Genomic DNA, 24,321 nt, shown 5'->3' with positions numbered 1-24,321 from the left:
CACAATACAAGAAGTAGATTTTTTCGTGGCCCATCGAATGGAGGCAGATAATTCCACAGCAAGTGGATTAAATAAAGTATGTATGTCCTTTTTTATGTAACGGGCATATTAATCCTTGAGACCTTTTACGAAGTATGGTTTTATTTGGTGCACTAGAAGTAAAAATTTATTGTGTGTCTGTAGAGCTTAGTACAATCCTTTTAGAGCTCACTGCAAATTTAATTAATTTCTGGTGATTTGTTATGTTTAAGTGTTTTAATGGCCTGGGCAATCTCATCAGTGGTAGGTGATCTTTCGTTGGGTGGAATAGAGTCCCATCATCTAGATGCGATGGTGTTACCTGCTTCTTCGATATGATGGTAATTAAATTTTACATCGAAAAATTGAAAAACTTGAAAAAAAGGGTTTGTAAAAAAGTTAGTCGAAATATTAGATATTACATCATAACCTATTTCTTTTACCAATTACCTTATTGTTCCAAATATTACCTAAATTTTGTGAAAAATGACTAATATTTTTGCTTTATTTAAGATTTTTATATGTTAAGTTTTATATGTTGCTTTATTTAAGATTTAGTTATAAACATATTGACCAAGGCTAGGCTTTTATTTATAATGTATTACATAAACCTGTTATCGCGCTTATTTTTTGAAAGATATACTCATACAATTAACACATTATAACACAATTAGTAATATTTCCTAATAATAACCGCTGAGTCGATAACATATTATTTGTCTGCTAACAATATTTTTAACAAATATTCTAATACGGAAATAAAAAGTGGAAATGAAGTTCCCAATTACAGCATATCAACAAATTCGGTCAACCCATTAACCCATTTTTGTATCTATCTTTCTACCATATTATCGTCCACGTTGCAGTAAACCATGTTCACGATTTATTTGTACGCCCACAATAATAGTGTTCACAACAGAAAAAGATCATTAAAATATTGAACAGATTATTATTGGGGTATTATTAAAGACTCTGAGCGTTACTATTGACCAACATTTCTAAAAAAAAAATTAAAATTTACAAAACTTTGATCGAATTCTAGATATTCAAGCGTACTGTCGTAACTAATCCATTTCAAGTCGACTTTACTAAGTAACAAGACATTTAAACGCTACCAAAAACGGAACTACAGAGGTAATTTTCTATGAAGTGTAAAAAGATGGAGCATAAAGTTATTTTAAAAAAATTACAGGTTCAGTCAGGTGAGGTCTATGAGGAGCGCATTATCGGAATTTTCAAGTTCCGTGTATCTTTTCTTATTCAAATTTTGCAGATTTATTATATTTGTATTAGTAGAAAAGGTATATAGCGTTTCAATTTTGTCAAAAAAATGTTACCAAGTTTATGTTGTAGGTAGTTTCATATGAGAGAGACTTGACAGACCTCACCCGTCCATTGGAGGATTAATGAGACACTCTGTGTATATTCGATGATTAGTAAATAATAAATTTTAAATAATAATACTTTATAAAATAAGAAGCAACAAAATTATTAGGCTACTGATTATGTACTTTAGAAAGGAACTACAACGTTAAAGGGGTTTTATTGTTTTAAATGGTCAATGGACCTTTAAATATGAAAAAAGGCGGAGTGCTTCCATTTAAAGGGGTGCATTTTTGAGAAAGGGGTGAATTAGTCCCTAGGCACATGGTGCATTAGGGTGAGTTCTATGCACTTTTGGTACAAACACGTCTACAGAAAAATTGTTCCAGGATTTTACTATCGAAATATCACCTTTCAAAGTCAAAAATATATTTTTTTACAAAAATATATTAAAAAAATAAGAAAAGGCACGAAAAAAGCAATTTTGTTTTTTACCCCAAAACTGTTTTCTACGGGGATATAGGTATAGGTTTCACAGAAAAAAAACTTTCATGTTTCCTCGTTAAAATGACGTTTGCTAGAAGTCTCTAGGATTTACAGTTTCCGAAATATGATTTTGGGACCATTTAGGACACAGAATTTTGGGACCATTTTCCCCATTATTTGGCAAAAATTGTTCTGTATGTATTTTTTTTTTCTACGCATCTCTAGCTATATACAATGGTGCAATTAGTAGGAAGAGAAGTCAATTACCATTAAAATGGTCTACAGTATAAGGTTGTACGACTATAAGCAAGTTATGGATTTTCAGTTTTATACATACTTTTAACGATTTTTGATTTTTTACGATTATTTTTTAATTTCTCATTAAAACTTTTTATCTTGTATGTTAAGGTATATACATTGTGGCATAAAAAAGAAAGCTTATTTTCTTTACTGTACATAATGTAAAAAATTCTAGGAATATTTTTAAACAAGATATCCGTAGGATATCCAAGGCTATCCATAATTTGAGAAAAATTTTGAATTTTTTTTTTTAATTAGAAGAATATAATTGCACATTAGAGCGTAATTTTTAATTACACATACCTTTTAAATAACACTTTTCCATATTGTGAAATATAAAGGTATTTTACTTTTCACGAAATTCATATTTTTCAACATACCTCGTACACTATTAATAAAATTTTATATCTGATGATTGCATCTAAGGTTTTAGACTATGTAGAGTATTTTATAATAATTTTTTTTTTCATAAAATTATTAATAAAAAAGTTTTCCATATGCTTCCATCTTATTGGGAGATATTGCATGTGTATATGTCACATTTTGAAAAACCATATATTATAAATAATCATAGAAATTTTTGCAATACACCATTTTAAAGTAAAGAAAATAAGCTTTTTTGTATTCGGTAATGCATATAGATAAAAATATAAGTAGAAAAGTTATCATGAGAAATTTAAAGAGAAATTTGTAAAACAAATCAAAAATCGTTAAAAGTATAAAACTTTGAAAAACCATATCTAGCTTGAAAATAGTTCTACGACATTCTATAAGAGACCATTTTAAAAACAATAATTGACTTCTCTTCCTACTAAATGTACCATTGCATAATATACCTAAAACTGCGTACAAACAAGTTACGGAACAATGTTGCGAAATAATAAAAAAATGACCCAAAAATGCGATGAGTGGCGAAATTTGAAAAATCATATTTTGGAAATTATAAATCCTAATGACTTCTTCTAAAGGTAGTTTTAAGGAGGAAGGATATAAGTTTTTTCCTGTGAAGCAATGCCTATACCTATATTCCGGTGGAAAACAGTTATGGGGCAACAACCAAAATTGCTTTCTTTCGTGATTTTTTTTGCTTTTTTTGAATATGTTTTTGTAAAAAAATATTTTTTAATTTAAAAGTTGATATTTCGATAGTAAATTTACCCTGGAACAACTTTTCTGTAGACGTGTTTGTACCAATAGTGCATAGATCTCACCCTAATGCACCCTCTGCCTAGGGACTAATTCACCCCTTTTATAAAAACGCACCCCTTTAAATGGTAGACGGTTTTTTTCATATTTAGCCAGGGAGCAGTCGGCTCACTTCTGTAACGTAAGTAGTCGCGCGTAGAGAAAAAATCTCACAATATAGGTTTAAATACGAATTTAAATCAAATTTCTATTTTATGTTAAAAATATCTATTGCTACCAATTTTAAAGCTAATTAGTTCTCACCAAAGCCATAAATTCCACACAAAAAAATAAGAAAAAAATAAAAACAAATTTTACACATTACTACGATCTTCCTCGAGGTACTTACGAGTGTAAAGCAATGTAGAAAAATTTTTCATCAAGTTATTATGGAAACGGATAAAATGTGAGATTTTTTCTCACTTAGAGGTCCACTGACCATATGAAACAATAAAACCCTGTTAACGTTGTACATACAGTCGAACTCGCTTATTGGAATAGCTTTCGTGCCAACCAAAAATATTCCTATAACCGGGATATTCTAATAACCGATCACTAGTGACTAATAGTAGAAATAACTGTACCGCATATATGTATCTAATAATAGTACATAATGTAATTTGTACACACTAAGTATGTATGTACATACATACGTATATGTGGTAATTATGGTTTTATTTCTTGTTGTATCAAAATAATAGAGTAGTGTACCTAACTATTACTTTTATTTTATTAGAAAACTAATTTACATTATATGTGCATGCATACACTAATACGTATGAAATGTATGCAATATGTAGATAATATACATATTTTCTTATTTAAATACACACAACTGAATTACTTATTTTTTCTGGAAAGATAAATCGGTAATCTTAGACGAATTTCTTTTACATAAAAGATTATTCACCTGTTGCTCTAAATTATAATGATTAAAAAATTTACATTGCGGATTGGCCTTAAAGAAAACTTCTTATAATATTACAAGCGATTATGACTTCCAAATTAACTGTTTCTTAAAACCTATTAACAAACAACGCAATGGGTTAGCAAAAAACATTTTACAAAAATGAAAAAGTGCCTACTTTATGATCTTTGAATATTTTTGTCGGATGCTAGAATTATTGGCGCCCATAACGAAGTAATAAAATATTACATGACAGACCCTATAAACCAGACACCATTTAAATTTGTAGGAAATTGTACATAAAAAGTTTTTGCATTAACTGAAAAATATTCCATTAAAAGGTACTGTTTTACTAAAACGTATTCCTATAAGCGGTTACATTTATTAAGGAGTAAATGGAAACATTTCGGGACCTCAAATTTCTATTTCCTAAACCAGGATATTCTTATAACAGGGATTCTAATAAGTGGGTTAAACTGTAGTTCCTTTTAACTCTCTTATTTTGAACGTAATCAATAGCCTAAATATAGTACTTACCACTGTGGACAGGTGTTGATATAAAAATAACTTGTCAATTGAGAACTTGCAAAAAGAAAATCTGCATCGGGAGAAAGATGGCCACGTGATAAATATGATTTAGTGTTTATATATTGTTCTGCCTCTCTAGAGCTACCTAATAGACTGCTAAACGTGGATTTTTGGTAAGCTCGTTTGTATGCTAGATTTGCTGATACGTCTTTGGCTAGACCATCTGTAGAAAAGTTTGGACGCTCTTTGAACCTCGAAGTATCTGAAGACGAAAACAAAAAAGTAGCATAGTATCAGATTTCTGCAATCATTTGTGAAAGTAGTAATACTGCTCTTAGTTGAGTGGTTACAATACAAATTTTACTAACTAATGAAGATTTTGGTTAAACTTTTCGCTTGGCGATTTTTTTTTTTATTTTGCTCTCATTACAGTGCGCTGCAGCATATATAGGGGAGTGCAATTAAAACGATTATTTCATTCATAGGAGATTTTGACCAATAGAAAGCTACAGAAATCTGAATTAAATCGATAATTTTTGATTATTTCATTCATGGTAGATTTTGACCAATAGAAAGCTACAGAAATCTGAATTAAATTGATAATTTTTGATAATCTCCCGTCGTTAAGTATACTACGTCAGATGCCCTTCGTTGCTACGAAAAAATACATTCAGTGACATTAATGACAATTAATATTTTAAAAATTATAAAAGTGATGACTTTCAATCGTCAAATATTTATAAAAACTGTGTGTTTAATGGTACTTACATAAATAAATTATAATAAAATTTTGGTTTTGAACAGTTTTATTCATGAAATAATCGCAACAAATTGCACTCGGCCTCTGAAATTAATATAGAATTTTTGCTCCCGTGACACTTTGACATAATTTCACTTGCCTTCGGCTCATGAAATTAAAACTGTCAAAGTGTCACTCGGGAAAAATTCAATAATTTCAGAGCTCTTGTGCAATTACTACTGAAAACATGCATTGTTTAGGAAAAATTAAAACAAGCTTATTATTTTCTAAAACTTTTTTTGTTAGTTTATATACTTGTTAAAGTAAAAATTCTACTCGCACATTTGGCCGCTAATTGTTTATTAATTGTTTAAACAGTAACAATTTTTTTATAAATAATTTTAAAAATATCGTTAAATTCATCATTTTACTTTGATGAAATATGTTTCTATTTTGTTTTTGATTATGCTGAATCCGAATATGGCATTGCAATTTATAAATTCTTATACAGAAGCTCTTATTCAGTATGTCTGCGTAGCTAGGAACCACATGGAAAACTTTTTTATTATCAATTTTACGAAAAAAAGTTAATCTTGATAAATTGCTCAGGATAGTCAAAAATCTAAAACTCAACCATCAGATATCAATTTTTATCAATTTTATGTTATGTCAAAAATATGAATTTAGTTAAAGAGTAAAGTACCTTTATATTCCAGAATATCAAACAATGATATTATGAAAAATTGTTTGAAATTAAAAAACAATGTTTAAATATACAATTACATCATTCTAATCGACAAAAATATTTTTCAATTTTTTCTTAAATTACGGATACTACTCATCATCATTTTATTACAATAATTATAATAACTATTTTATTATCACTTTTACGAAAAAAAGTTATTCTTCATAAAATGCTCTCCCTGGTCTAAAATTTAAGATACAACCATCAGATATCAAGCTTTTTTAATTTTATACGAAGTATGTAAAAAATATGAATTTTTCTTAAGAGTTAAGTGCCTTTATTATTCACAATATTTTAATTAGAAGGATGTAATTGAACACTAAAACAAACATTTTAATTCCAAACAACTTTTCTTATTAACAATTTTCGATATTGTGAAATGTGAAAGTACTTTACTCTTGAGTGAAATTCATATTTTTTGACATACCTCGTGTAATATTAATTAAATTTGATAGTTGATGATTGCATCTGAGATTATATACTATGCAGAGTATTTTATACAGAATAACTTTTTTCTCGTAAAACTGATAATAAAAAAGTTATCAATAGGTTCCAAGTTACGCACATACTGTATAAGAGCAAAAAAAATTTTTTTGCTGAACATTTATTATTGTTAAAGCTTACTATTAAATGTATTTTAGGTAAGTTTTACAGAAAAAAGTGTTGATCACTTTGTATAAACATTTTTTTAGCTGGTGATTTTCGGTTTTTGTATTACATTTTTGTTATCCTTCATAATTTTCTCAAAAAGAAATAGTTTATTTCATTTCTAAAGTAAAATGAAGAGTACAGGGGACAACAAGGAATGTCACGTTTTGTACATATTGAGATAAACACCAATAAAGGTTTAATTCTTATGATACCTAAAAATGACTTAAAAGGTTCTTATATAGATTAACTTATTAATTATTAATTTAATAATGCACCAAAAAACTGCTAACATTTCTTATTTTTGTTCAGTGGCGTGCGCACAATCCTGGTTCTTCGCCTGTATACAAATTCTTAGAAAATCTATATAGACTAATCTTTCTGGTTATTGTCATAAATTGATAGGATAGTCCGCTAGTCGATAGTACTCATTTTTTGCTACCACATGGCGAGAAAACCCAAAATTCATAAAAAAGGTACATTCCTTGTTTTTCCCCTGTACTCTTCAAATAATTTAGTGCTGTTTAAATATTACATCCTAAGCTTTAAAAAAGCACTTATAAAACTTTAATAGATCTGTTCAAACTTGAGTAATACCGTTTTAAAGTGGTGGTAATTCTATAAAACTACGAATATTTCAAAAATTACATTTTTTGAGGCTTCATATCATTTGAATTAAATTTTTAAGATTTTTTTTGAATAAAACATCATTTATCAAGATGCTTAAAAGGTAAGGTGTGCAAAATTGAGTTTTATAAGAAAAATTGTATTAGTTACACATGTTTAAATCATTTTTAAACAAAATGCATGTAAGGCTCATTTTCTGCCCACATCGTACTTATGACCATACATTTTATTTCTTTTTATTATAACCATAAGATATCTTAATTATTCTTCTTTCATGTTCAATTTGTAACATTTCATTTGATCCATTAGTTAAAGAATTATATTAAAATAACTCAACCGTGCACTTCGCCGTACGCTAGTTTACAGTGTTTGTGAGAAGGGTGACTTTAGCGTTATAAATAAAAAATTATAGAAGATACAGATTTAATTTCTGAAAATTCTTTATATAAGGTTTTTTTTTGTAAAATTTCCTGAATTTTTTAAAGGTCAAGTCAGTTTTTTCCTAAAATTTATATTTTCGGAGTTATTTAAAAAACATCTAACTTCGTAGTTCATTTGTTTAATAAAAAATGAAGCACCCACTTCTCGAGTAGAACCTTTGTTGTTTATTAAACATTTCTTAATTAAATTACAAAAAGTTCTATCTTGTTTGATTTTTTCCGAAGCGAAAATCTATATGCACTCCCCTAACACAGCACTGCCCTAGTTACAGTGCTGCTTGTCATAAATAAATAACATACATATAAAAACATATCTTTTTAAGCATGATACTACATACATTTCAAAATATTTCTTGTATGGGCGTGTAAGTAAAAACTTATCAAAATTATACTCCATTAAAAACTTTACACATATACAGGGTGTAACAAAAATACAGGTCATAAATTAAATCACATATTTTGGGACCAAAAATAGTTCGAATGAACTTAACTTACCTTAGTATAAATATGCACATAAAAAAAGTTATAGCCCTTTGAAGTTACAAAATGAAAATCGATTTTTTCGGATATATCGAAAACTATTAGAGATTTTTTATTGAAAATGGATACGTGGCATACCTACGGCAGGAGCATCTTAAAGAAAAATTATAGTGAAATTTGTGCTCCCCATAAAAATTTTATGGGGGTTTTGTTCCCTTAAACCCCCCAAACTTTTCTGTACGTTCCAATTAAATTATTATTGTGGTACCATTAGTTAAATTCAATATTTTTAAAACTTTTTTGGCTCTCAGTATTTTTTCGATAAGGCAGTTTTTATCGAGTTGCGGCTTCTTTTTTAATATGTTTACATAAAAATTTTATGGGGGTTTTGTTCCTTTAAACCCCCCAAATGTTTGTGTACGCTCCAATTAAACTATTAATGCGATACCATTAGTTAAACAAAATGTTTTTAAAACTTTTTTGCCTCTTTGTATTTTTTCGAGAAGGCAACTTTTATCGAGATATGGCTTCTTTTTTAATACGGTTAAAATATACCTAAAAATGTAAATCATACATAAATTTTCATATTTTTACCTAGTCTCCATAATCGTACTTAACCATATACAAATATGTGGTGGATTTGACAAATATTCAAAATATCTCGATAAAAACTGAATTTTTGAAAAAGTACTAAGAGCCAAAAAAGTTTTAAAAATATTGTGTTTAAGTAATGGTACTACAATAACAATTTAATTGGAACGTACACAAAAGTTTGGGGGGGTTTAAAGGAACTAAACCCCCATAAAATTTTTATAGGGTGTCCAAATTTCACTATAATTTTTTTTTAAGATGCTACTGTCAGAAAAATACCATATGTCCATTTTCAATAAAAAATCTTTAATAGTTTTCGATATATTGGAAAAAATCGATTTTCATTTTGTAACTTCAAAGGGTTGTGACTTTTTTTATATGCACATTTGTACTAAGGTAAGTTAGGCTCAATCAAACTATTTTTGGTCCCAGAATATGTGATTAAATTTATGACCTGTATTTTCGTTACACCCTGTATAATATTGGCATAATTAGAAAAGCAAGCGGACGGACCGCAGACGTTCGGATACAATTAGCGTCTCTTTGCAAAGACAATGACGTCGACTTTGCAAAGTAACAAGACACTTACTCAACACACACACTACACATTACACCTGAGTTAGTGATAAGTTATACAATTACGTGGCTAAAGGCTAGTTCTAATTGGTTTAGATTCTAAACCAAAGCCAGAATCAGAGAAAGAAAAATTAGAAAAGCGAAAAGTCTTAGATAAAAAATTCATTATTATAGAAAAAATTATTTACATCTGAAAACCTTTCTTGTTAGAACCATTTTCTGGTACATCCTTAATCTCTGCCTTTTACAATATTGTAGAGTGCTTTTCGCTTTCTATATTCGTCGTCTCTTGTTCTGATAAATTGAAAAAGGCAGATATTATTAAGGAAGTACCAGAAAGAAGTTCCAACAAGAAAAGTTTTCAGATTTAAATAATTATGTGCTATTTTAATTTTTATTTTAATAGCGAATTTTTTTTATGAGACGTTTCGCTTTTTCTATAAGAAATGCCGCGGCAACGTCCCAAAAGTGGAATTTAAACTACATTAAAATTCCACTTAGACAGTTTGGTTTCGTTTTGCCTCAGAGATGTGCACGCAGCTCTACTGAGGAAGTCTGTAAAACAGAAACAGCTGTCTAGAGATTGTGCATCGCTTTTGAATCGAAGGGAAACATAAACTGTCTTTTCATTGGCACAATTCTTATATATTTTATATCAGACAGCAACCTAATGTGTACTGGTTATTGTAATTTCAGCATTTAATTTTGACACACTGGAAACCTGAAGATGCTTAGTAAATTATACCTATTAAGCGAAACCGGCCGCCAATGGTAGAATAAATTGATTGTGAGTAAGTATTTTCATTTATTAAACGCTTTCTTTACTTCAATAGTTTGCATCAAATCTTTAGACGTTAATTTGACTGACTTTTCATCAATGCAAATGAATGAAAATTTGCAGACATATGCATTCGCGGGAACAATACACGAATAGTCAATAAATTTTTGTTTTATGTTTATTAATTGTTTAAATAAAAAAAACGATATTAATGGAAAATGCTTAAATTCTCTTGTTTTTTACAATGTAGAAACTTGAAACTTTTACGAATTGTAGCTAATGATATGAACTATACATAATTTCACTGTTTACGTTAATTGTTTAGGTTGTGCTTCATAAATAAACAATAAAGTTTCAAATTTTGAACCCCTATATATTTGTTTATATACAAATCGGCGTTTATTCGTGTCAAATTTCAATACGATACGAAACAAAACTTCAACCAAAACTCGAATTCAAAAAATTCGTGTTTTTATCGTAGTCTTAGAAAAAGCACTGGTAGAGGCGTTTTGTGCTACAATTAAGATTAGAATCCGTTTTGTCTTATTAATTAATTAAACGCTTTTCTTTAGTTCAATCGTTTGGGTCAAATCTTTGGACGTTAATTTGACTGCCTTTTCTTCAATGCAAATGACTAAAAATTTGCAGACATATGCATTCGCGGGAACAATACACGAATAGTCAATAAAAATTTTTTGTTTATTAATTGTTTAAATAAAAAAACGATTTTAACGGAAAATGCTTAAATTCTCATGTTTTTTACAATGAATAAACTTGAAACTTTTACAGATTGTAGCTAATTATATGAACTCTACATAATTTTACTTTTTACGTTAATTGTTTACGTTATGCTTCATAAATAAACAATAAAGTTTAAAATTTTCAGCCGATTCCGACTACTTTTCATGTTTGTACATTATATATTTTATACATATTTTAACATGACGATATATTTTAACGTTTGAAAAGTGTAAGACTAAAAAGTAAAAAATAAAAATATATGAAAAAAAAATTTTAAGAAACGGTTCTCTTTAGTTACGAGTGACTAAATTTAGAAATATAAAAAAATCAACCAAAAAGCAAAGAATAAAAAAAATTGAAAAAATCTAACATATTCGTTAAGAGCAAACAGTAGCGATAGAAAGGTAGCAACAAACGCGGTCCAAGAGTGCGAAAGTTCTGTGAACTTTCAAAAGTGAGGCAACAGTGCGTCGGTAATTCGACACTGACAGTGACGTTTATACTATCAAAAACAATAATTTTTATACACATAGGCGCGAAATGTTGCCAAGTCAGTGACGTTCGATTTCTTGTTATAAAAAAATCGATTATTAGTAGTTTCAATGTGACACAAAATCTAGGCACGGGATAAAAAAAGGTTTATTTGAAGAAACTTTATCTTTTTGCCTTTCTTAATGGCGGTTCAGGCCTCTTTTTGCAATATTTTATTTAGTTATAGAGTAATTTCCAAAAACTAACATATTTCTGAAATTGGGCTCTGTACCGCCATTCTTTATTATATTACGAATATGTGTGCCAAATATCTCAACAAAATATTCAAAATTACAGCCGCAATCTTGGAACGCGTTTGTTGCTACCTGTTGATCGCTACTGTGTGCTCTTAAAGAAAAGCGTGGTGCGAAAACCGTTTATTCGATGAAGACGCGCCACGCTTTTCTTTGACGAATGTGTTAGATTTTTTAACTTTTTTTTATTTTTTGCTTTTTATTTGATTTTTTTATATTTTTAATTTTAGTCACTCGTAACTAAAGAAAAGCGTTTCTTAAAAATATTTTTTCATATTTTTCATATTTCTGTTTACTTAAATTGAAATGGTATCACATATTATTATGCAAAATATTATTTATCTTATTATTATAATATAATCTACTTACATGCGACCTCTTCTCCATGGATAACATGCTGGCTGTATAAGGCTTTTCCATTTTTCTCGTCATAGCAAACGGAAATTAAGGGTTTGAAGTATCGTTTTGTTACTTTATACCCGATGTTTATTATTTCTCCATTTCGGTTTCCACATTTTTCTTTGGTTTTTTGAACTTGGCCCCTTATAGATTTACTACATAGGAAACTGTCAAAATTGTATGTATTTCGAAAAAGCTTTAAATTTGTTCCTTGAATACAGGTAGCATAAGTAAAATTAGAGTTAGCTAAAAAATAAAATATAGTGTTGGATAATTATACTTTTTGTAACTTTAATACAATAGTCTATAAAAGCGAAATCAACGAATTTCCTTCGTTTTTTCTGTCGGAATTTGCAAAACTCTTCTTTGGATTTTCTCGTTAAGTATTTTAATTTTACAGTTTTTGTTAATATATACTCCGTTTGAAAGTTAGTGATAGTATGGTTTGATGACAGTTTTTTACACAACTAAGTCAAAGAGACATCAGTATTTAAAAATACTTGTTTGAACACTCCGATAAGTGTATTGTAATCTTGTGTCATTAAAACTATGCTATCTGGTAAATATCCAAGCAAAAAAGTATACTGTTTGCAACACTGACGACCAGGCAAACGACAGTTATTTTGAGTAGTATAAACCTTTATAACAAGAAATTTTAATATGTTATTACGTTTCAATCCTGGCCCCCCGGAGGGAGTGTAGTGGTTAACATGATATCGTGTATTGTCCGTCTCCAAATATCTCTTTCTCTGGTCATTTGTTTTAACTCATGCTTAGGTGTTTTGCATATTCCTGTAATTTGATCAATCCATCTTGTTGGGGATCTTCCTTGTGATCTTCTGCCTTCCACCTTTCCCTCTATAATGAATCTTTCCATGTTTTCTGTGTTACCGTGACCAAAGTATTTTAGTTGTTGGAGATGAACTTTACTTAAGAGTCGTTGGCTAACTTTTAGCTCTCTTAAAATTTAGTTATTTGTCCTAAGGTCGGTCTAAGGAATTCGTAACATTCGTCTACAACAGAACATTTAACCTTCCGATGACCAACCTTTTTTTGTTACACGGATGACCAACGGGGGTAAAAAATTACCCCAAGGTAAAAATGAAAATTGACAAAAAAATAAAGTTGTTTTAAGAAATGTAATAATGTATTCGTAATTTTAATGTTACTATTGTATCAATAAATTATAAATAAACATTAGTGAAACATATTTTTAATTACAACTGAACTAAAACAGGAATCATCATTCTGAACTTAGAACTAAAGAAATTTTCAAATATACACTAATTACGTCGCCACTCGTTTAGGAAACAATTTTTTTTTTCAATATTCAAAATGTTTCTTACATACAATTCCACATAATAGACGGTATTTACTTAATATAAAATTGGAATATGGAAGGCCAAAGGAGTTCGTCTTTGATCCCAAATTCAGAAAATATTTTTTTTTTTTCGTAAAATATAGGGAATTTCTTTTGTTACAAAATATGAGGGTATCTAGAATGATATTAAAGTCAAATAAAAAAATAATGAGTTTAAAATTGAAAATATTTCTGAATTTATTAAATAAAAACATGCATTGGGGTTCAAATTTACCCCCCTTGGTCATCCGAGGGTAAAGTGGCGTTCAAGTGGTTTGTGGATTTCTTCTTTCCGATTGTCTCAGTGTCCAAGATATCCGTATGACAGTATTGGGACTATTAAGTAGTTGATCAACCTCATCTTTAACATTCTTAAATTTTTGACAGTCCTTCCATATTTTGGTCATTTTTGCTGCTACAACGTTTCCTAGATTACATCAAAATTAATATCTTCCTGTAATGACCCTGTGTTGTGATCAATGATTCCAGATATATGTATGAGTTCACAATCTCAAACCAGTCAATCGTGGTTATGTGTGGATAATTGTTATGTAGTATATCCACTATCATAATCTTTGTCTTTGATATGTTTAATTGCAGACCAAATAATTATTGACTTTCGTTTTCGACGAGTCCTAGGTATAAGATCAATCAGCTCTGCTTGACTATTTGCAAATTGTTATCAGCAAAACGTACATATATAACGTACGTATATAATATTATACAGCGCGTCCATAAAGTAATGCATAAATTCATTATTTCATAAACCGGGAACTTGAAGGAAAAACCCCGAAACAGGCCGATTTTTATTTTTAAATTACAATTCCTTGACGTCATCCATCTGGATTTAATGACGTAATCGATGATTTTTTAAACAAGGATAGGGGTCAGGTGATAGCTCATTTGAAAGGGTATTCAATTCTCTATTCAATAATATAAATATTAACATAATTATTTATACAAGGTCTTCAAAAATAATTTTTTTAATTAAATTATTTGAGACAAAAAGAAAAATGTATGTAATTTATTTAATACAAAATACGTTTTACTGTTGTCAGAAAACAGGGAAAACATGTTTGTTTGACAAATAAATATTGATTTTCGATTAAATTCAATGTTAGATCTGCCACCCACCTGTCTCTTGGCAATTCGAACATTCCGTTTAAGCAAAAATCAATGTTTAAAAAAATATTTTTATGTTTTCTGGAAGCAGTAAAATGTCTTTACAAATAAACAAATTACAGTCATTCATCTTTTTGTGTCAATCTAATTTAAAAAAAGTTTTTGGACACCCTATGTAAATAATTATGTTAATGTTAATATTATTGAATAGAGACTTAAATACCCCTTCAAATGAGCTATCACATGACCCCTATTCTCATTTAAAAAAATCAACGATTACGTCATCAGGCATAGATGGATGACGTCGCTACTATGATATATATGCCAAAAAATTGTAATTTAAAAATAAAAATGGACATGTTTCGGGATTTTTCCTTAAAGTCGCCGGTTTACTAAAAAATGAATTTATGAGTTACTTTATGGACGCACTGTGTAATAGTTGATATATTTGATTTAATTAGTTATTAACAAATTAAGTTCAAAAAACGGTAAATTTTTTATTTTTTCGTCTATCAGCAAAATTCACTTGAAACTTTGGCAGTAAGAAACTTACAAGCCATATCCATAAAAACATTATTTGAAATATTTTTATCTTTATGTTGCTTAGAAAATTGAAAAATAAATTCGAAATTTCGTTATTATATAAATGTTAAAAATGTTAAAATTAAAAACTTTTACAAGTTTTTCATAGTATCATTAAAGGTAAATATACGCTGTTGCTTTTATCAGCTAACAGCTGAAATACATTAATAAACAAAATAGTCCGTTATATCTAGTAAAAATTTAGTAAAAATGTGTAAAAATTTTAAAATATTAAAAATTAAATTTAAAATTGAGTGAACATCAAACAAAGTTAAAAATGGACTCTTCTACCACACCAATTATGCAACCTTCACAGTTCATCACACCCGCTAGTAAGCATGGAATGCTACAATCAGGTATTTATATGCCTCAATTATTACAGCAATATCAGCAACCTCAGATTATTAACGAACAACACCCAATACAAGTGCAACAGTTAACGAATGTCGCATCTACCTATCCAAATATTACTCCACAACTTCATTGTAATACCTCAACATTCCTACCTTCAACATCCACACAACAGCCAGTACAAAACACTCCTAATGGCAAACCGTACAAAATAGTAAAAAACGAGGTCTCAGAAGTCCAGAACTAATAAATGCCAAAAAACAAACAGAAATCAACGATATACTGGCTGCAGAAACCAATCGAAACCAACAACCGATTCAGCGAGCTGTCAGAAGAGGGAGAAGCGTCCCAAACAAACTGTAACTACAAACTACACAGTTAAAACCATTGGCCACGAAACCACCAAAGTTCAGGTTTTTGAGGCAGAACATTTCAATACACTAATCAGCGAACTGGATAAAAAAAAACACCCAATATCATACCTTCAGACCAAAAAATGAGAAAACCTTCAGATTTGTGATGAGAGGACTTCATCACGAAACAAATACTGAAACTATAAAACAGTCATTACAAAAACTTGGCCATGAGGCAACAAATATTCACAATATAAAACATAGAATTACAAAAATAGCCTTGCCTATGTTCTACATTGATATTAAGCCCAATGAAAATAACAAGGAAGTATATAATATTACGAACCTCGAAAACAATATCGTTAAATGCGAACCTCCATACACCAAGAGAATAATACCTCAATGTACTAGATCCCAAGCTTTTGGTCACACCAAAGCTTACTGCAGGAAGATTTTCAAATGTGTCAAATGTGCAGGACAACATGAAACAAAAGATTGTTCCCGCAAAACAAGAGATGAACATGTAAAATGCGCCAACTGCGGAGGGAATCACCCTGCGAATTACAGAGGCTGCAACGTACACAAAAAATTACAGCAACAATTGTATCCAGCATTACGAGAGAAAAGCAACGCCTTACCACAAAATCAACAAACTGCTAACAGATATATACAACCTGGAATGACATATACTCAAGTAACAAATAACCAAGTACAAGCCAGTCAAACAATACCAGAAAATATCCAGTCTGTCAACAACATGGCTAAACTAGAGTAGATGTTAACCAAACTAATGGAGCAAATGGGGACAATGTTAAATTTACTTACCGCAGTCGTTGGTAAATTAGCTTAATCACAGTACAACCCAAATATAAAATAGCTATCTGGAATGCCAATGGCTTACAACAACACGCGTTAGAAATAAAAACCTTCCTCATTGAGCAAGATATCGACATAATGATGATTTCTGAATTACATTTTACAGATAAAAATTATCTTTGTATTCCGAAATACAAATTATACTTCACAAAACATCCAGATAACAAATCTTATGGAGGTACTGCTATAATCATAAAGGAAAACATCAAACATTACGAAAGAGAGAAATTCGACAAAAATTACCTACAAGCTACTAGCGTTACAATCGAGGATAAGCATAGTCATATAACAATGTCTGCCATATGCTGTCCACCCAAACATAATAACAAACAGATACAGTTTGAAGGTTTTTTCAATACACTTGGAACCAGGTTCTTTGCAGGAGGTGACTATAACGCTAAACATGTCACTTGGGGCTCACGAATTACAACTACAAAAGGAAGAGAATTAGTCAAAACAATGAAGGCTAACAATCTACAACAAATATCTACAGGCGATCCAACATATTGGCCGTCAGATAGTAATAAAATTCCAGACGCCATAGACTTTTGTATCACGAAAGGTATTGATACTAAGAAATGTAAAGCAGAATCTTGTTTTGATTTATCATCCGATCACTCTTTAGTAATAATAAAGGTTAATTCTCAGATAAGAAATAAAGAAAAACAACCTTCTCTGTACAACAGTAGGACGAACTGGAACATATTCCGGGACAAACTAGATAATTTAATTTTCCTAGACTTACCGTTAAAAACTGTACTAGACATCGAAACAGCAGTCGAAAAACTAACAAAAAATAACAAGAAGCATCTTGGTTAGCCACTACAACCTATGAAACACCTCTAGGCAAAAGTGAAACATCCCCTACAATTAAAGAAAAAATTGCTATCAAAAGACAATTACGGAAACAATGGCAACAGGCAAGGACTGGTGAAAACAAGAAGAAACTTAATAAAGTAACCAAAGAATTGAAACAACTAATTCAAGAAGAGCTAAACAAAGGCATTCAAGACTATCTAGAAAGTCTTACACCTACAGCAGCAACGGAATATTCATTATGGAAAGCAACAAGAAAACTCAAAACGCAACAACTTCCAAATCCACCAATCAAAAACAATAAAAAAAAGCAATAAAGAAAAAGCTGAAGTCTTCGCGGAGCACCTAAAAAATGTATTTAAACCATTTCCTTCCGAGGTATCCACCGCAGAAGAAAAAGAAATAGTAGACTACCTAGATGCCCCATTTCAAATGGACTTGCCTCTACATAAATTTACTGTAAAAGAAGTCAAACACATTGTAAAGCATGAAATCAACATAAAAAAGGCACCTGGATTCGATCTAATTTCTGGAAAAATCCTACAAGAGTTACCTGAAAAATGTTACAAATTTATAACCTTCATATTTAACGCAATGCTACGGACGAGTTACTTCCCCTGCACCTGGAAGGTTGCACAAATCATCATGATCCCCAAGCCCGGAAAAAAACCAGAAGTCGTCTTCTCATATAGGCCAATAAGCCTGCTCCCAATGTTATCCAAAGTTTTCGAAAAGCTCTACGCCAGTAGGAAATAATAATAAATTCAAAAAAATTGATTCCAGATCATCAGTTTAGATTTCGAAAAAAGCACGGAACAATTGAGCAGGTGCACAGATTAGCTAACCAAATCTACAGGGATCTGAACGGTAAAAGATATTGCTCAGCAACCTTCTTAGATATATCACAGGCATTTGACAAAGTATGGCATAGCGGCTTACAATTTAAATTGAAAGAACTCTTACCCTATCTCCACTATCTACTACTACAATCCTACCTTTCAGACAGACATTTCTTCGTGAAACAAGGGAGTGAACTTACTGCATTACATCCAATATATTCTGGCGTTCCTCAAGGCAGCGTCTTGGGACCTATATTGTTTCTCCTTTATACAGCTGATCTGCCAAGAACAAGAACCACCACTGTAGCAACATTCGCTGATGACACAGCGGTCTTGGCATCCCACACCAATCCGGCCTCAGCCTCAAAGAACCTTCAGACAAACCTTGATAAAATCCAAAAGTGGCTAAAAAGATGGCATATCAGAGTTAATGAAACGAAATCTACACAAGTGACATTTACTTTACGCAGAGAAACATGTCCACCAGTAAAAATCAACGACTGCTACCTCCCACAAGCTCTATCTATCTAATTAGCCTTCTTCGGTCCATCTTTGGACATAGGCCTCCCCAATCCTTTTCCATTCTTCTCTGTCTGTCGCTACAGTTATCCACCTAGAGCCAACGTGCTTCTTGACATCATTTGCCCATCTCATTTGTGGTCTTCCTCTGCTTCGTTTATATTGCCACGGTCTCCAATTTATGAGAATTTTGTTCCATCGGTCTTCCTTTTGTCTTATAGTGTGTCCGGCAAATCTCCATTTCAACTTTGCAACTTCTTGTCTAACATCCCTAACTTTGGTTTTCTCTCTTATCCACTCGTTTCTCTTTTTATCCAATAGTTTTATGTGCAACATTTGCCTTTCCATTGCTCTTTGCGTCTTTATGATCTTGTCCATGTTTGCTTTTGTAAACGTCCACGTTTGTGAACCATAAGTGAGAACAGGGAGTACGCATTGATTGTATACCTTGGTCTTAAGATGTTGTGGATATCTTTTGTTTTTAAGGATGTAGCTTAGTTTTCCAAATGCCGCCCATGCCAGTCTAACTCGTCTTTTGATCTCTGCTGTTTGGTTTTCCTTGTTAAGTTTTATAATTTGACCCAGATATATATAATCGTGAACTTGTTCTATTTCATCTTGTCCGATCCTCATTGTGATGTCCTCATCTGTATTTGTTATGATTTTGGTCTTGCTGTAATTCATATTAAGGCCTATCTTTCCGGCTTCTATGTCCAGTTCTTTCATCATTTCAAACAATTCTTCTTTTTTATCGGTTATCAATACGATGTCATCGGCGTACCTTAGATGGTTCAAGCGTTGTCCACAAATTTTTATACCTTTTTCTTCCCATTCTAATCTTTTAAAGATATCTTCCAGAACCTGATTGAAAAGTTTCGGTGATATTGTGTTACCCTGTCTTACGCCTCTATTTATTTGAATTGATTGTGTTCCTTCGTATACTTTAATTGTTGTTGTGGCATCTTTATATATATTGGCTATTAGGTCTGTATATCTGTGGTCAATTCTGCTGTTAATCAAAGAACTTTTCACTGCCCAATGTTCGACACTGTCAAAAGCCTTTTCGAAATCTATGAACGCTACATATAGAGGGATGTTGTATTCATTTGCTCGTTCTATAAGGATTTTCATACTTAATAAATGATCACTTGTGCTAAATCCCTTTCTAAAACCAGCTTGTTCTTTCGATTGGTATCCGTCGAATTTTGTCGTCAATCTGTTGGTTAAAATTTTTGTTAGGAGTTTATACATTACATTGAGGAGTGTTATAGGACGGTAGTTTTTTATATCTGCTTTGTCCCCTTTCTTGTGTAAGATAATGGTTACGGATTCCTTCCAGTTGTTTGGGATTCTTTTTTCTTTTAATATTTTGTTAAAAAGGGAATAGAGAGTATCAATTACCACTTTCCCACCATATTTCAGCATCTCTGTAGTTATTCCATCTTTTCCAGGCGATTTGTTGTTTTTCATTTCTTTCAATGCCTTCTTTATTTCTGATTTGCTTATTTCTGGCTGTAATTCTGAATTGACATTTTTTATTTTCGACTTAAGTTGGGTTTTTATTTCTTCTGATGGTCCCTTTTTTGTTTTATATAACTCTGAGTAGAAATGTTGGATTATATTTATGATGTCGTCTTTAATGTTTGTTTCTACTCCGTTTACGTCTTTTATTTTGTTTATTTCGAATCTGCCGAGTTTCGTTCTTAAGCATTTCATATTCTTGTTGTTCTGTATTACTTCTTCTATTTTTATTTCTTGTTCTTTTCTCTTAGTTTCTTTTATCATTTTGCTTATTGTCTTATTGATTTCTACATATTCTATAGATTTCCTTTTGCCTTCTTCGACAAGCTTTCTTCTTTTATCCATAAGCTTCTTTGTTTCTTCTGATACATAGTTGTCCTTTTTAACATCCTTTTTTGCTATTTCTTTTCCTGATGTAACCATCGTTGCTGTAAGTATGTTGTTTATTTCGTCTATATCTTTATCATCACTGTCTAATTTTTCGGTGAATTGTTCTTTTAACAGGTCTTTGTATTTCTCTTTATATTGCCCTAGTTTGTTTCTATCTACTATATCCGAGTTTCTTATTATTTTTCTTTTCATCTCATAGTTACCGTCGATATTAATTTTTGCTCTGACCATCCTGTGATCGCTACCTGTTGTGAATTTGTTAAGAACTGTTACATCTTTAATGATATATCGTTCCGTGGACAGTATGTAGTCGATCTCATTTTTTGTGGACCCATTAGGGCTGATCCATGTCCATTTTCTTTGGGACTTTTTTTTGTAGAAGGAGTTCATTGCGTATAGACGCTTTTCTTCTAGGTAGTTCATCAAAGTAGCACCTCTATCATTTCTCTGGCCGTATCCGAAATTTCCTATTTTAGTTTCTTCTTTGTTTAGTTTCTTACCCAGTTTAGCATTGAAATCTCCTATTACTAGTGTGAGACGATTTTTATGTTCTTCCATAGCCTTTGAAATATCTTCATAAAATAGTTCGATGTCTTCGTCATCATAAGCTGTCGTGGGGGCATATACCTGGATAATTTTAATTGATGTTCTTCTTATTTTGAGTATGACATAGGCGACACGATCTGATATACCTTTGATTATTTGAACATGCTTACTTATGGTTTTATTTATTATAAATCCTACTCCAAAATTACTATTCTTTTCATTTCCTTTATAATACAGTAGATTCCCGGAGTTTAGCTGTATTCGGTTTTCTTCTTTCCTTCGAGTTTCCGATAGGCCTATGATATCCCATTTTATATTTTTTAGTTCTTCCTCCAGTTCATGTACTTTTTCATCCGTGGACATTGATTTAATATTGTATGTCCATATTGACAGATTGATAGATTTTCTTGGTTTCTGTTGTGTTCGTCTTAGTGGGTTTTTGTTTTTATCTATCAAGAGCGAATTATTGCCTCCCCCAGAATCCGTGAGGCAGACCTTTGAGGTGTGGGATTCAGAAATTTCCTTACCCACCTGGGGACCATTTCCGTTTGTTTTATTATTCGCCATGATAAAAAGAGGGGGGTAATGGCAGTTAAAACACCACGCTTGCTATGCGGGTTGGTGAGTTCTTATTCAGCCGCCCACTCTGGGTCAGACGCTGTTTGTAGCCGCTCACTCTGAGACAGACGCTACTGGTTTGTGAGATTATACTATCCCTAAAATCAAGGGTTGCCAGCTCCGCCATCTTCGCCGTACCGGAAATATTCTTCGTCGCCTTGGATGCCGTTCTGGACTTCATCCGTGACCCTGGACAAGGGACCCTTAGCAGGTGCTAGCTTCCCGGGTCAGGAAGCTCCTGGAATCTGCAGGGGGCAGGGATTGATTCACTTTCCCTGATAGGACTATCCAATAGAATCCGAGGGACTCCAAAGGAGTTCCTACCCGCTACCCGTTCCCACAAGCTGACGATGCTAAATATCTTGGCATGCATTTGGACCGACGGATGATTTGGAAGAAACATATATTCACCAAAAGAAAACAGCTAGGCCTTAAATTTAGCAAAATGTATTGGCTGATTGGACGCAAATCTAAATTATCATTGGACAACAAAATACTGTTGTATAAGGCCATTCTCAAACCTGTGTGGACATATGGTGTACAACTTTGGGGAACCGCCAGTAATTCCAACATTGACATCCTTCAAAGATTCCAAAACAAAGTGTTGCGAACCATCGTCGATGCACCTTTCTACATCCCTAACAGGGTCATTCTACACGACGTCAAGTTGGAATCCTGTAAGGAAAGTTGAAGGGTTGGTATACAATTAACCCGTATAGTCCTTATTTAAATAATTACTACTTCATCTGCTACAACATACTTTATTTAGAAGTCTTCGAAGTGTATTATAAACAATAACATTATATCAGCCAAACCATATCGGAATTCTACGTACAATAATATAATTCATTCTCTCGTGTTTTGTCGTCTATTTTATATTTTATTCTTAACTCAAAACAACACGTCTTATGGGTTCACCTGAGTTCAATGTCACTTCACTAATACATATCTTATAAGGTTATTTAAAATTAACTTAAAACATATTATTCTATACAGATTGTCCTAATGATATTACAATCCATCAAGGAAGTGATCTACCAGTTCAGTGTTCGTTACAGTGAAAGAATGTCAGTGCATCCTAACGTGTTGGCCAAACGCCTAAACGTGCCCGATGTCAACGAAGTGCGTAGACTTGGACGCCTGCTGCCATCCGACCTGTCTACAGGACTCAGATAAGTTTTAGCTTTTAAGGACATATAGACACCAATAAGTACTCTCATTGTCAAAAAAAAACTAAATTTAAATTTAGCTAGTTCTTTAAAGGAGATCACTCACTGGAGTGATACTCTACATGTCAATCTCACATTTGTCAAAGCAAACGCTTATTGCCCTTCCGGCAGATTTCAGAATCCATTAGGGGTTATATAAAAAAAATGTTAGAAAAACTTAGAACATTCGTATTACACGGATGTTGGGTCTTGTGATTATTAATATGTAGGTACTTGCAAAATTGTAATTATTAATAATATGTGCGCCATTATTAATTTGTTTGAATGCTTTTATTTGATTATTAAGTTTTTTAGTCCCAAATAGCTACCCTCTTGACAGTTAGAAAGCATTGTTTATTTTTGTGAATCAACATTTTTCCTGTTTTCTGACAGTAGTAAAATGTATTTTGAATTAAATAAATTACCTGCATTCTTCTTCTTGTGCTAATTAATTTAATTAAAACAAATTTTAGGCACCTGTATAAATAATCATATTGTTGTTTATATTATTATATACAGAATTGAACAACCTTTCAAATGAGCTAGCACACGACCCCTATTCTCATTTAAAAAAATCATCGATTACATCATCACGCACAGATGGATGACGTTGCGAATATGACATATATGCCAATAATCATAATTTAAAAATAAAAATGACATGTTTTGGGATTTATTTCCAAAAACTACCATTCTTGAAAAATGAATTTAATCCAACTTTCACGTGCTCATTGTATAACCAGCAAATTGTTATACTAAGAGCGTAGCCGCAAAATTTCGTGCCAATACTTTTGAAATAAATTCATATTTTTAAACGCAGAATGAAATAGAACATTATTACATAAAGTCCGTCCGCTGTAACTTTTCCCATGCGGTACACGATTAATTTTCAATCAAATTAAGTCAAAACAGAAAGTGAAACGT

General features: G+C 31.4%; 1 protein-coding gene across 3 annotated transcripts in view; it reads right to left on the bottom strand.

Moving 5' to 3' along the window:
• The window catches only part of LOC114327325 (uncharacterized), a 94,994-nt gene that overhangs the window by 5,367 nt on the left and 65,306 nt on the right, over nucleotides 1-24,321 (bottom strand). Inside the window, exons 1-3 of one of the 3 annotated variants that reach the window (XR_007699658.1) lie at nucleotides 19,057-22,541; nucleotides 18,796-19,000; nucleotides 12,394-12,542 (exon numbers count right to left, since the gene is read on the bottom strand). Coding sequence is in view for 1 of the 3 variants with exons in the window: in XM_028275913.2 (XP_028131714.1) it covers nucleotides 4,757-5,009; nucleotides 12,267-12,542 (529 nt within the window). In the remaining 2 variants the exon portion in view is untranslated. Of the gene's footprint in view, nucleotides 1-4,756; nucleotides 5,010-12,266; nucleotides 12,543-18,795; nucleotides 22,542-24,321 lie in introns of those variants that run through there. The other 2 variants (XM_028275913.2, XR_007699657.1) reach the window with 2 other exon arrangements.

This window comes from Diabrotica virgifera, chromosome 7, assembly GCF_917563875.1.
Source record: "Diabrotica virgifera virgifera chromosome 7, PGI_DIABVI_V3a".
NCBI lineage: Eukaryota > Metazoa > Arthropoda > Insecta > Coleoptera > Chrysomelidae > Diabrotica > Diabrotica virgifera.
The sequence above is the reverse complement of the archived record's forward strand: the minus strand, read 5'-3'. Positions and strand labels throughout refer to the sequence as shown.